Here is a 14296-nt window from a genome sequence, read left to right as displayed (position 1 = left end):
ACAAAATGTTTAAAAACAAACATGTAACTTCTTAAACTACAGATCTGAAAATGAAGAGCATGCATATATAATCGCTACATCTTCATATATCTCATATTGTAGTCATAATAATAAATAAAAGATAATAGATCCATCTGAAAGTAAGTTGATGACAAACTACAATAGCATGTTGAATATTTTCTAAATTGTACGATCGGTTTTAGTAATCTGCTACAAGTCAGCATCTTACTAGTGTACACCATACAATTGTACAGAATACAAGTTGACGAATCACCATTCAACATTCTACAACGCATTTTCAAGTCAACCGATATTAGGGTACAAATAGTCATTTGTAGTAGCCACAGTTATTGGGCGCGTGGCTAAGTCACTTAAACACTATTGATATTTCATAAAACAACTTTTTCAATAATTTTGACAAAAATATCTGATGTATCTTATGAACATGGCATATATATACAAGGCAGGTATCTCTTGACACATTAATATCACCTACATCAACATTTTTAATCCATTAAGTGCCTAAATGGCGGTCGATTTAAGTAAACTATGTACCATTTTGTAGGGAAGGGATGCCTCGTGACGAAAAATGTCCACGAACGGCTTCTTGTAAACATAAACAACAAGAAAACACTTCTCGAACTCGTAGAAATGCAAGGTCGGCTCTCATCTTGCCGAACGTTCAGTGCCAATTTTTACAAGAGTAAAACCAATGTGACACCTTATGTACCAGTCCTGTTATGTACCAAGCCTTTTATGAACCACTTTGAAACTTTACGTACCACCTATGTATTATATAGGTGTTATTGTCCATTCATTCATAGCAGTATGAATAGGAAATAATTACCTGTGCAAACTTTGATTAATTTGACTCAAGTGTTGATTGAGTCAAATTTGAGTTAATCAAATATTGTTCCCACTATAATATTGCAATTCATTGTACTGAATCATTTTTTGTTAAATTTTCTTGCTATGAGACAAGTTGTGGTAATTTGGAAAAAAGTTAAATAAAATTTTATTAAATTAATGTGTTCGCGTATATATTAAAAGAAAATGTATCAGTTATTAACTGAGTAACTTAGTATCTCAGTTCTTACTAAATAAAATATTGCTGAATTATATTTTATATCTGTTTTGTTATTGTCAAGAACCAAATATTTGAATCGAAATACTCAAAATACATTTTATTAATAACACACATTCATATTAAACCATATTTTTTTTTCTATATATTATATATATGGTAAGTATAGTGTCAGATAGTGGTATAATGTACATAAAGTGCCGGTACATGAAAGGACTGTTACGTAAGGTGTAACATTTGAGTAAAACTAACGGATTATCCCAGCTATCGAACATAATCCACATTAGTACAATAAACAAATACGAGTTGATCAACTTACAACACAGATTTGTCCTTGTCACAAAAACATGTTTGGTCAAAATGATGAAAATTGTTTTTTCTGACATATTTATAGTGTTAAAATGACTTGGCCACGCGCCCAACACCTGTGCACCAAAAAGAATCATTGTTTACATGTACAATGGTTCCCTGCTCGTAAGCCAGGTTCCTGTGTAAGACGAAAAATAATTGTGTCGCTTGCACGGCGTATATGAAGGGAAAGGCCGCCAATATTATTCGCCGCGTATATATTGTTGTTAAACCGACTTTACAACTGTGCAGATGTAAACTTGTAACATTGCAATGTGTGAAGATACGCGTTGACCAATCTAAACATGTTTACATGCTAACAGTGGAAATTGCAGTTCGTTGAAGATACTGTTGCACATTTGAAAGTTTTATGCGTTGTGTATGCGATTTAAAAATAAGTAAATGTATATTTTACATTTTGAACATTTCAGTTTTTATTCATTGAACAGTTTTAATTGGACAATGAACAAGATGAACATTTAAGATGTCTCCACCTTAAAAACTAAAATTGTTGAAAATTGAAAATAAAATACCGCACCTTGCTTATTTGAAAGGATATTATTTGACATGTATGTATAATCTATTATTGCAAGATGGAACATATCAGCTTAATACTCAACACGTCAACATTTCTGGTGATGAATAATATTGGCGGCCTTTCCATTCCATAAACAAATGCTAGCAAAGTGAACAATTAAGAATTCATATTTGGCAATGTGATACATAAAAAGAGGATATTAAAAGCTATTAAAAATATTCATTTAGAGTCTTAGAGATATTCTAAACTTAAGTTAGTTTCTGGGAAAACCGGGATTAATGCATGTTAGTAAAGTAACATCCCAGATTAGCCTTAGCATTCCACACAAGCTCATCAGGGAAGAAACTTTCTGCCTAGACTGGATTTTTGTTTAAACAAAAATTTCTCTAAAAGCTGGAAGTATGGTCCCTGCACAGGCTTATCTGGGATGATATTTTATATTTAGCCCAGTTTTCCTAGGGACCGGCTCATATGTATTGTTATTTTGGTAAATCCAAGTTTTTTTCACTCGTTAACTACAGTTGAGTATAGTTTATAAATAATTGTAATACGTTTAAGCAAGTTTGGTAAGAGTTCCAATACTGTTTATACTGTGTTAAACTGCTTTAACCAGCTCTAAGGAGGGGGGTATTATATAACTATGGCATGCACTTGTTGGGTTTTGTAGGAAATGTTGCCGCCACAGGAGATGGGTGTGAACAATGGCCCAAGGCTGAGGCTGACATATTTTTTAAAAGCGCTGTATAAACTATAACATAAAAGATGGCTATGTTATATTTTGCATGATATTGAACAAACCTATGGTTATTTAAACAACACAATAGTAGTATGTGCAGATTTTATTGAAAAATCAAGCACTCAACAACATTCATTTGTGTTAAAATATTTTAATAAGCGCCAAGCTATTATGTCCTAATATGGATTTTCTGTAAACCTGAGCTTCTTTTTTTAACCAATGCATGGGGCACATTTAAAATTATAGCCAGATCAGATTATATATATCATTCCAACATCATGACATATTCAAACTATGCAGGGATGGGTAAATGGGATTTTAAAATGGGTGACCGAAGTGATGTGTAATAATATAACATATAAAGCATAGCTTACAAAAATAAATATATTACGTCTATATTTCTTACCATTGCTTCATTGTTTTACTGCGACTGCGGCTATCTCCAGAACTTTCAGACTCAGAGCTGCTGACCTAGAATCCAACAAAGAAGACTGTCATTGAAACAAAAATACATTTACACTCTTCGCAACAGGCCGACAAATCCACAACCATTACTGGCCACCAGGTCTATTAATCTCAGAAGTATTTATGGCCAAAATTCTTATTTACTGGCCAGTTAACTACAAAATGGACATAATTAACTTTTTCTGACCATGAGGTTCTTTCTAGAATTACTGAGGGCAGGCACACACTCAAGGTACTGCATGTACAAGTATAAACATGTACATCTGTTGTTTTGTAGTATTGGTTGATATATAAATTAACAAGAGCGCCTAAAAGGCCCAAAGTCGCTCACCTGAGATTCAAAAGAACTGATCTGTGCAGCCCAAGATGTCATTCGAACAAATGTTCTTACCAACTTTCATGACTAGTGAACACCCTGGAAGCCACGTTTTTGAACAGACCAAAACCATTGTCATACACATCCAAGATATCATTTAAACAAATATTCTGACCAAGTTTCATGAAGATTCATGAAGCTATACAAGGACAAATGCCCCGCCCCCTGGTGGCCATGTTTTCGAGAAACTGGAACCATTTTCGAACTTGTCAGAGATATCATTGGGACAAATCTTCTGACCAAGTTTCATGATGATCGGACAATATATGTGGCTTCTAGAGTGTTTACAAGGTTTTACTATAGCTAAATAAGGAAAAATGCCACGACCCCTTGGCGGTCATGTTTTTTCCACCAACCGAAACCATTTTCGAACTCATCCAAGATATCATTGGCACAAATAGTCTGGCAAAGTTTCATGATGATCGGACAATAAATGTGGCCTCTAGAGTGTTAATAAGGTTTTACTATAGCCATATTAGGAAAAATGCCCCGCCCCAATGGCGGCCATGTTTTTCAATTTACCGGCATCTTTTTTGTTAACTCGCCCAATATATAATTGGGATGAATGTTCTGACCAAGTTTCATGAAGATCGGACAATAAATGTGGCCTCTAGAGTGTAAACAAGGTTTTAATATAGCCATATAAGGAAAAATGCCCCGCCCCTTGGCAGCCATGTTTTTCAAGCAAACGTTACCATTTTCAAACTTAACCAAGATATCATTTAGACCAATTTTTTACCAAATTTCATAAAGACTTAATAATAAATTCGGCCTCTAGAGTGTTTACAAGGTTTTACTGTAGCCATACTGGCGGCCATGTTTTTGAACCAACTAGCAACATTTTTGAACTCGTCCAAGATATTATTTGGATCAATCTTCTGACCAAGTTTTATGATGATCAGACTTTAATGTGGCCTCTAGTGTGTTAACAAGATTTTACTACAGCCATATATAGCCATTTAAGGACAAATGCCCCGACCCTTGGTGGCCAAGTTTTTGAAGCAACCAAAACTATGTGTTAACAATGTTTTCCTATAGCCATATGAGGACAAAAGCCCCGCCCCTTTGCGGCCATGTTTTTCAACCAGCCGGCATCATTTTTTAACTCCTTCAAGATATTATTGGGATCAATCTTCTGACCAAGTTTCATGAAGATCGGACAATAAATGTGGCCTCTAGAGTGTTAACAAGATTTTACCATAGCCATATTAAGCCATGTGAGGAAAAATGCCCCGCCCCTTGGCAGCCCTGTTTTTTCAAGAAAACTTAATCATATTCAAAATCATTAAAGATATCATTGCGACCAATCTTCTGATCAACTTTCATGAAGAACGGACAATAAATGTGGCCTCTAGAGTGTTAACAAGGCAAATGTTGACGCCACACAACACACAACGGACAAAAGGTGATCACAAAAGCTCACCATGAGCACGTTGTGCTCAGGTGAGCTAAAACAGTTGACGAATGCAGCAATATGAAGACTTTAAAATATAGATTAACAATCTTTAACATATAACATAAAATATTTAATTTCTGTTTTCAGTTGATAAATAGCATAGTTTTAAATACAGTTACCTACAAATAAACAATAAAATAAGCCACACTCTGAGAAAACGGAGCTTAATGCATGTGTGTAACATGTCGCCAAAATCAAGGACTCTTTCCGCATAAAGTGGATTTTTGCTGTGAGACATGTTTTAATATTTAAAATTATAAATACCATAAAAGCAAAAAGTGTCGTCCAAAAACAGCCTGTGCTGACTGGAAAGGTTAATTTTAAAAAAAACTTTTCACACATGCACATAACCCCATTTTCACAGGGCATGCCTCATTCCTAACAGTGAAACCCAAGTGTCCTGGCCTTACCTGTTGCGGATGAGACACAACGGTGGGAACTGGTGCTACAGAGACTGGCAATGATTGTTGTACAATCTCAGGTGGAGGGGGCTTCACACCATCTATTGATATCGTATTGTTCAACAAAGACTGACGCAATAGTGGAAGGCTTTTCTGAAAACAGTAATTAATTATTTTAATTAACAGATATACAGGTAACATGATCTTTATGTTTTACCCATTAAAACAACCCTAAATCAAGGCAAGACTTGCCTGGTGTTATTTAATAAGTATGATTTTTTCTCATGACTGACTAAGTCCATGCTCAGTACATACCTTGAGAAATGGAACTAGATATGGCTGTGGAGATGACTTGAGCTCTTTTTGCAACCTTTCGGTAAACAATTCAGGTTCTAGTTTGCCATTCTGAAATCAGTTCAGTTCCCCATCAGTAAATAAAGCCATACAGCCACACGGGTCGTCTAATCTCAAATTAACCTACTTAAAAAAAGCTATTAGCAACTTGTTTGTAAATCAATTTTAAAGTTTTGATAGTCAATTCATGCTCTGGAACAAATGAAGACAATGAAAATATATTTTACAACCCTGAGTCATAGGACTCAGAAGATACAAACAGATGAAGGGTCAGGAGCAACCATATCCGCTTGTGAGACCACGAAACCTTGTATGACTAAATAGCAGACAGTGTAGCTACTGACAAGACTGGACAATTGTGATCTGGAGCTTAGCTGGTTGAATATAGCATAAGCACCATTTTTGCATGCACGGCTCATATTGAAAATCAAGAACTAAGATCCTGTTAGGTGACGATAGTATAGATTTTCAATGGAATTGTAGACGAGGTACAAATGTTGGTAGACGAAAACTGATCATTTACCAAGGTGGTATTAAACATATGACATTATTTAAACATTGCTATAAAGTTTGTTATAATGTATGTAGTGAATGTCAAAATAAATATACACTCTCTGGTTCTTTAATTTGCTTAAGTGTGCAACAGATAGCACTGAAATTCAGAAAGTGACATGCGAGGGAGAATTGCAACTACTGTTTACACGGTGCACATGGCAAAGGGCAGTAACTGACTGCTGAATATCACTCAAAAATTACACGAGAATTAAAAGTCTAAACCCAAAAGCTGCTTACTATAAGTCCTTGTATGTGATCACGAACACTGCTGAGTGTCGCCTCCGGTTGACTAGCGGCTAACTTGATCAGCGTGGACAAGAATTTCTTGCATTTCTTTGCATTATCTATCATCGCCTGCTGAAGAGCTGAAATAAAGTTACGTAATGCACTTTATATCATATACATATAAACATGTACTGATGTGCTATGCAAAACATTTAAAATTGCATTTTATAAAGGTCTACTTTTTAAGCATCATTATGCTCAAAATAATTACATAAAGTCCTGTAGTTTAATCCTTAAACTGTACCTACCTGAAGGTTTAACGTTTCATTGCTGCAAAAAAATCACCCAAAATGCCAAAATATTCCACTGTTTTCCCCCAAAAAATTAAAAAGATGAGGGGGGAAGGGACAAGGGAACAGTTCCTAAACAAAATAAGTGAAAACAAAAGCGCTGGTTCAACTACCATTAGCCGTAGCAGAAGCCTGACTCCCTGCAGTTGGTGTGGAGGTACGCATGACTGTTTGCATGCCGCCCTGTGGCGCGGCGACCCGGACTGACTGCTGGGTGCGTACTGCGTTCACTGGGGACGGCGTGGCCTGCCGTACCGCAGTAGGGGTGGGAGATGGAGCCCCATGCTGGATGTGCACTATCTGACCCGTGGGAAGTCTTTGGGACGTGTTTGCAGTAGGGTGCTGCGGATATATGGAATGAAATCTTTGTCTATTGTCAATGATGATATTATTGCTAGTTAAGTTGTCTTGAATTTTATACAAATATTGTGATATTAAAATAATCATAGCATGTTTGAAGCTGGGGTTCAGGTTCTTTAGAGATCTGAAGGAGCAATAAAGTTTGCTTCTGATCAACAGTTATACAATGAAACAAATTGATCATGTGTCCAATTAATCATAAAGTTAAATATTCAACAAACGCTTACATTATATAACTTATATCAGAGTGAGACATTTACAAGAAGGCCAAGAGGCTCACCATGTTCAGAAACTAAAGTGTTATGTGTAGATTTTGTATGTTTTTGTAATTGCTGGTTTTTATCAAGGTTTTTTTATCCTTTAAGACACAGTTTTTATATGGTCTTAGTCTGAAATAAACATTATTAGAATAAACATACAAATATATATAATAAGAACAATTTAATAGGAAGTACACAGAAGAGGCATTCTTTTAAAAACCCAAACATGTGTAATTTTATGATGCATGTTTAATAACAACTGATAAAACTCAGGTGTTGTCCTTGTGTATATATGGGGCCAATAAACAGACTCATTCCCTAAGCAAAAAAATTCCCAATGTGTTAATTTTTTTTTTTACTGTTTTATGAATATTATATCTCAATTTTATTTTAATTACATCTAACAAAGTGTGTCACAATGATGTATATTATTTTTTTCTTATAGTTTGAATTATTGTAAAGAGTCATATTAAATAAGTTTTTCCCAAATCCGTGGGCTCTTTGCACACAAAATTTCCAATCCCGAAATTGCATTTTTCCTAAAAAGGCCTGGAAAATGCCTGAAATTAAGACTTAAAAATACATCATTTAAACTTGGAAATGTTATTTAAACACTGTTCATACCCGGACATACTGGACCTTGTGAGGGGTGTTACTAGTTGATAGTGCCACTGACGAGACATTCTGCTGGCCGGCTATTGCACCTTGCTGGACTAATACAATCTGCCCATGCTCACTCTTCATCAACACTATGTCATCCGGAACTAGACCAGGTGGTAAGGTGATAGTATTCTGAAAATACAAACATAAACATGAACATGCGGAGGAATAGTTAGACTAAGTTATTGTTCAAAACACAGACATTAATTTACTTGTTCTAACACATAGTATTAAGTACAATGCATGTGAAATACAATTATTACAGAGCATTATTTAACCCAAGTCATGCGATGATGGGTCTCATTACATATGCAGCAAGAGGAGCTACAGATGAGACTGCACTTTTGTGCAGTCTAAAAAAGCTCCGTACAAAAATGTACCGAGTAGTTTATATTTAACTGGTCCCCCGTTGAATATAACCGATTGACTCCGTTGACTATAATATACAACAGGTACAGGCTAATGAGAGTATGCAATAGATAAGGGGAGGTAACCAATCTAAGTTTATATGCCGTCCTACGAAGAAAAAAAAGGCAGTCTTTCCAGCGGTTATCAATCTTTGGGGTATTATTGTAATTATTCGTAGACCCGTCTGACAGGGCCCTCAATCTGTGAAATTCACGGACAAAATGCGGCCGCATTCCCCATAACAAAGTATGTTTTCCCCCAAATGTGATAAAAAAATTCCCCCTCAAAATAAATGAAAAAATCAGAAAAACGATAAAATTTAGCCGAATTCGGACTTAAAACTCGATCCTTGTTTTGATAATACTTTTCGCAGGGGGAATAAAGTATGTCTAAACCGTTTTACAGTGTTATTCTTACGCTCGCACTGGGTGACTCATCAGAAAAAATGTCGCACAATTCAAAGTTGTATCGGAAAAAGATAAACAAAAAGGAACGGAATCGTATATGGCTTTAGTAAAACCTTATTAACACTCTAGAGGCCACATTTATTTTCCGATCGTCATGAAACTTGGTCAGAAGATTTTTTCCAATACTAGCTTGTTATATCAGGTGAGCGACTTTGAGCCTTTCAGGCCCTCTTGTTTGCTTCTTCACGGCCGTGACATAAGCAGATGAATACGGCCCAGGAACATTTCCATCCGTAGCTAAACTCAAAGTCTGTTGTTTAAACAATAGATCGTTTTGTTTATAAGGAAAAATGCCCCGTCCCCTGGCAGCCATGTTTTCCAACCAACCGGCATCATTTTGAACTCGTCCAAGATATTGCCAGGATGAATCTTCTGACCAAGTTTCATGAAGATCGAAAAGTAAATGTGGCTTCTAGAGTGTTAACAAGATTTTACTATAGCCATATAAGGAAAAATGCCCCGCCCCTTGGAAGCCATGTTTTTCAAGCATGCATACTTATTTTCTAACTCGTTCAAGATATTATTGGGATGAATCTTCTGACCAAGTTTCATGAAGATCAGACAATAATATGGCATCTAGAGTGTTAACAAGATTTTACTATAGCCATTTATAGCCATATAAGGAAAAATGCCCTGCCCCTTTGCAGCCATGTTTTTTAAGAAAACATAACCATTTTCAAACTCATCCAAGATATCTTTGAGACCAATCTTCTGACCTAATTTCATGATGGTTGGACAATAAATGTGGCCTCTAGAGAGTAAACAAGGCAAATGTTGACGCCGCACAACGGACGACGGACAAAAGGCGATCACAAAAGCTTACAATGAGCACGTTGTGCTCAGGTGAGCTAAAATGATTGATGGACAAATATTTTTAAATCAGAATAGTAAATCTGTATCACAATAAAAAGACATGTTATTATTTAGTTATACTGAGCCCACACATTTTCCATTGTGTTCCTACACATTATTATGCTGAGGTGTCTACACTCCAAGCACATCATCTAAAACAACTCTCAAAGTCAATACAATTGAACACAATGTTTTAATTTCCTGGCCTTTTTTTGCTTGTTTTCTGACAGGAAGTCAAAATCTCTTTTTAAAATTCAATATCAGTCATATCTTGTCACAAGACCTTTGATAATAAAAAGTCCTCGCTTTCAAGAAAATCAAGCCGAAATATAGCTTATTGCGCTCCAAATCTTACTATAATGATACATGTATATATATATATATATATTTATATATATATATATATATATATATATATATATATATATATATATATATATATATATATATATATATATATATATATATATATATATATATATATATATATATATATATATATATATATATATATATTAAAAGAGTGCCACTGTAGCCCTGGGTCGCACACTTGATTTTAACAAGACTATTGCCAAGCAATAAAAGTCCCCCTCCTACCTACATGCATAATCTCCATATTGCCATCTGTCCATGTTTCAAGTTTCATGAAAAAATAATATAAGGAACTTTTAAAGTTATCGCAGGATCCAGAAAAGTGTGACAGACAGAAAGAGCGCAAACCATAAGTCCCCTCTGGTTTCACCGGTAGGAGACTAACAAGTACTGCTGCTGTTGTGGCGCTTAAATATATAAATGTGTCTTTGTCTCATGTATAACAAGATATGTGTTTGTCAGAAACACAATGCCCCCTATTGCGCCGTTTTGAAATAAAATTTCAATTTAATCATTTGGCAGGTTTACAAATTATCTCCCTTTTAAAGCTTATTACTTCCCTTGGATTGTATTTTTTTACTTTTGACCTTGAAGGTCGACCTTGACCTTTCACCACTCAAAATGTGCAGCTTCATGAGATACACATGCATGCCAAATATCAAGTTGCTATATTCAATATTCAAAAAGTTATGACCAAAGTTTTGGTTAAAATTTTGGGACACACACAACGAATGAATGACATACAGACAGACAGACAGGCCAAAAACAATATACCCCCGATCTTTCGATCCAGTGGCATTAAAAGTAAAATGTAGTGAAAACTTTTAGAAAGGGTAAGTGAATTCCAAAATACTTCAAAAAAGTTACTTTTACAAAATAGAGTCCCCAGTGTTTTTTCCACCATTTTTGGCATTGGGCCGGGCCCGTTGGATTGGGCAAAGTTGTAAGTAATTTTAAATCTTTATTTACTACGGTTCAACCAAATAGCTGGGTTGGAAAAATAGTGTTGTATTTCACTTTTTTTTTTCTTTTTTGAAACCTTTAATTTGGAATTCAATGCAGTCAAATGTATACTTTTTGACATAGAAGGTCAAATACCAGCCCCAAATTTGACCAAAAATACACTTGTCACGCATAGGAACCTGTTGCACCTTCTGGAGCCTGGACTCAATTCGGAAGTTCTCCCGTAAGTCTTTATCATCGTCCTCCAGCTGACTCAGGTGCCTCTTTAACCCCTGACGTTTACGCTCCAGCTCTAGCTTCTCCTCGTAGTCTGAACAACAACAACAACACGGGACAGGGTAATATAGATTCTAAGAGGTGCAGGGTCACATAGATTCTAAGAGGTGTGAAGTCCTAGTCTTAACAACAATAACAACACGAGCCAGGGTCATATAGATTCTAAGAGGTGTGAAGACCTAGTCTGAACAACAATAACAACACGAGCCAGTGTCATATAGATTCTAAGAGGTGTGAAGTCCTAGTCTGAACAACAATAACAACACGAGCCAGGGTCATATAGATTCTAAGAGGTGTGAAGTCCTAGTCTGAACAACAATAACAACACGAGCCAGGGTCATATAGATTCTAAGAGGTGTGAAGTCTTAGTATGAACAACATCAACAACAATAACAACACGAGCCAGGGTCATATAGATTCTAAGAGGTGTGAAGTCTTAGTCTGAACAACAACAACAACAACACAAGCCAGGGTCACATGGATTCTAAGAGGCGTGAAGTCCTAGTCTGAACAACAACAACAAAAGGGGCCAGGGTCACATAGATTATTAAGGCTATTCTCAACTTTTTTTTTACTTTTAATACCTCTTTTTTGAAATTCATGACCACACCAAATTGTTAACTTAAATCACAATCGATGCATGACTTTTAACAAATACTTTTCAATGTTAAATTCAACTACAGCTGAACCATGTTATCTTGAAACATTTCTTAAATAGATGTAAGTGGACAAAAATTCCCCAAAGGGATTTTCAGGACATAATTTTCTGCTATGAGTTGTAGATATGCTTTTAATTAAGTTATGATTTAACAATATTTATGTTAGAAACGCGAAGTCGTCATCTGAAGGCAACACAACTTTCAATTTATGTTAGCAATGCATAGTTGTAATCTAAACTGTATTGTTTATTCATATGGAATCGATTCATAACCAAATGCTTACTACAAAACCAGCATCTATGTTTACAAAATAGGGTGCTCTCAATAAATGAAAATATCAGGATTGTGTTCTCAAACCCTCCACTACATGATGCCAATTAGAGAGAAGCTGTACAAAAATTTGGGCGGAAAATAACAATATTTTGGGCTTGCTCAACGCTTTCAAAGTTTTGAATTTTGTTTCGAAACCTGTGAACGCAAGTGAAAAAACCTGCAGACCACACCTATGACAGTTGCACATACATCATTATTTGAAACTTGTTTACAGTCAAAATAAAAATAATCTAAATCTAATCATTTTTTATTCTTTATGTTCTTTGGATCAGTGACTGTAACGTGGCATTAACAGCTGAAGACATAGATGGTGCCGAAAAAAATGTCTATGGTCTTCGATGACTTGAAGTAGATATCTGTATTACCTTGTAATATTTACCTTTTTTAATGTTCTTTTTATATGACTTTGATTGAAGCTACATTGATAATTGTTACACCTTAGCTGACTAAGATACATTTATCAGTAAGTTCAAATCATTATCTGTAATCAAAATATAGACTGATAAATGAAGAAAATAGTAGGATTTAAGTTAACAAACACACAACAAGCGCGTTGTAGATATGCCTGGCGTCTGTGCTGGCTATATCGCTGCCTCGATTTAAAATGACATATGTTTGAAATAATACAACTAGTTTGATTTACAATAATCGTCTTAATTTTACTTTATTTGCAACGCATGGGTTGTAGGTGCAGCCCTGGTAACTGTCCAAGCATATTCGAGAGTGTCGCTCGATGTGAGCATGAAAATGTATCCCAGAGACCAGATAATACGCAGTTTCACAAAACAGAAGTAAATTTATATTTTACGATTATGATTGGTCAACAGTGTGCATGGCAGCCATTAACATCATCAGCAGATTAGCTGTTTAATGAAAATCCGACTGTTTTACACTGTACATATTTAATATTCAATATTAGCCAATAATAGCCGAAACGTCCCTCTCAAAATCACTTAATGGCATGAATTAACAATGCGATGAAACTTTTTGTGAAATTCTGTGGTTTGACAGCAGACTCAGCTCAGAACCTTTTCACAAAGAAGCTGTTTAAGTTAATGTCGATGATTTTTACCGCTTATATCAATCTTGTGTTTCAATTGATCTCTATTGTGGCAATATATCATAAGCATATGCTATTATTTAAATTGCATAGGCTAAAATGTATTAACTGTCATTCATGTATATTACCAACATTATATGCGTTTTATGCAATAATAATACAATTTTTAACATTGTAATTAATATAATTAAAATTCTTCCTATTTCTATTTATATAGATTTGAAGCAAATCGGGATCTACTAAATGTATCCCATGTGTTTCACTATCTATGCAGTGCAAATAGCTCTCAAAACTAAGTTCATTGTTATATATATAGCAGGGTTTTTTTTGGCCCGATTTTATAGCCGAAATTCGGCTATGTTCCCAATCCCAAAAAGTATACTTTTTTCCCAAAATGTGGCAAAAAATTCCCAATGTCCAAAAAAAAAAAAAAAAAAAAAAAAATTTTTTTTTTATTTTTTTTTTTAGATAGAAGTCTTATGCGTATTTTATCTCAATTTCAATTCAATTACATCTAACAAAGTATTATATGAGTTTGTTCTTTTAATTTGAATGATTATAAAGAGTTTTATCAAATTTAGTATTTCCCTAATCAGTGGACTTTTCATGTGGAAAAAAATGCTAATGAATTTATTTTCCCAATTTCATGAAAATGCCGATAAAATTCCCAATTCCAAAGCCATGGGCTATCTTCCCAAAAAGTGGGAAAAAAAACCTGTATAGTGTGATATATAAGCT

The 14296-nt window shown here is 35.0% G+C and overlaps 2 protein-coding genes across 6 annotated transcripts in view; both read right to left on the bottom strand.

Annotated features, from left to right (window-relative positions):
* The window catches only part of LOC127868310 (uncharacterized), a 525576-nt gene that overhangs the window by 488549 nt on the left and 22731 nt on the right, over window positions 1-14296 (bottom strand). The window lies entirely within an intron of this gene.
* The window catches only part of LOC127868308 (uncharacterized), a 501779-nt gene that overhangs the window by 483664 nt on the left and 3819 nt on the right, over window positions 1-14296 (bottom strand). The window contains exon 3 of the mRNA XM_052409946.1: window positions 11419-11540. Coding sequence (XP_052265906.1) covers window positions 11419-11540 — 122 coding nt within the window. The remainder of the gene's footprint in view (window positions 1-11418; window positions 11541-14296) is intronic.

Source organism: Dreissena polymorpha, chromosome 2 (assembly GCF_020536995.1).
Source record: "Dreissena polymorpha isolate Duluth1 chromosome 2, UMN_Dpol_1.0, whole genome shotgun sequence".
In the NCBI taxonomy this organism is placed as follows: domain Eukaryota; kingdom Metazoa; phylum Mollusca; class Bivalvia; order Myida; family Dreissenidae; genus Dreissena; species Dreissena polymorpha.
The sequence above is the reverse complement of the archived record's forward strand: the minus strand, read 5'-3'. Positions and strand labels throughout refer to the sequence as shown.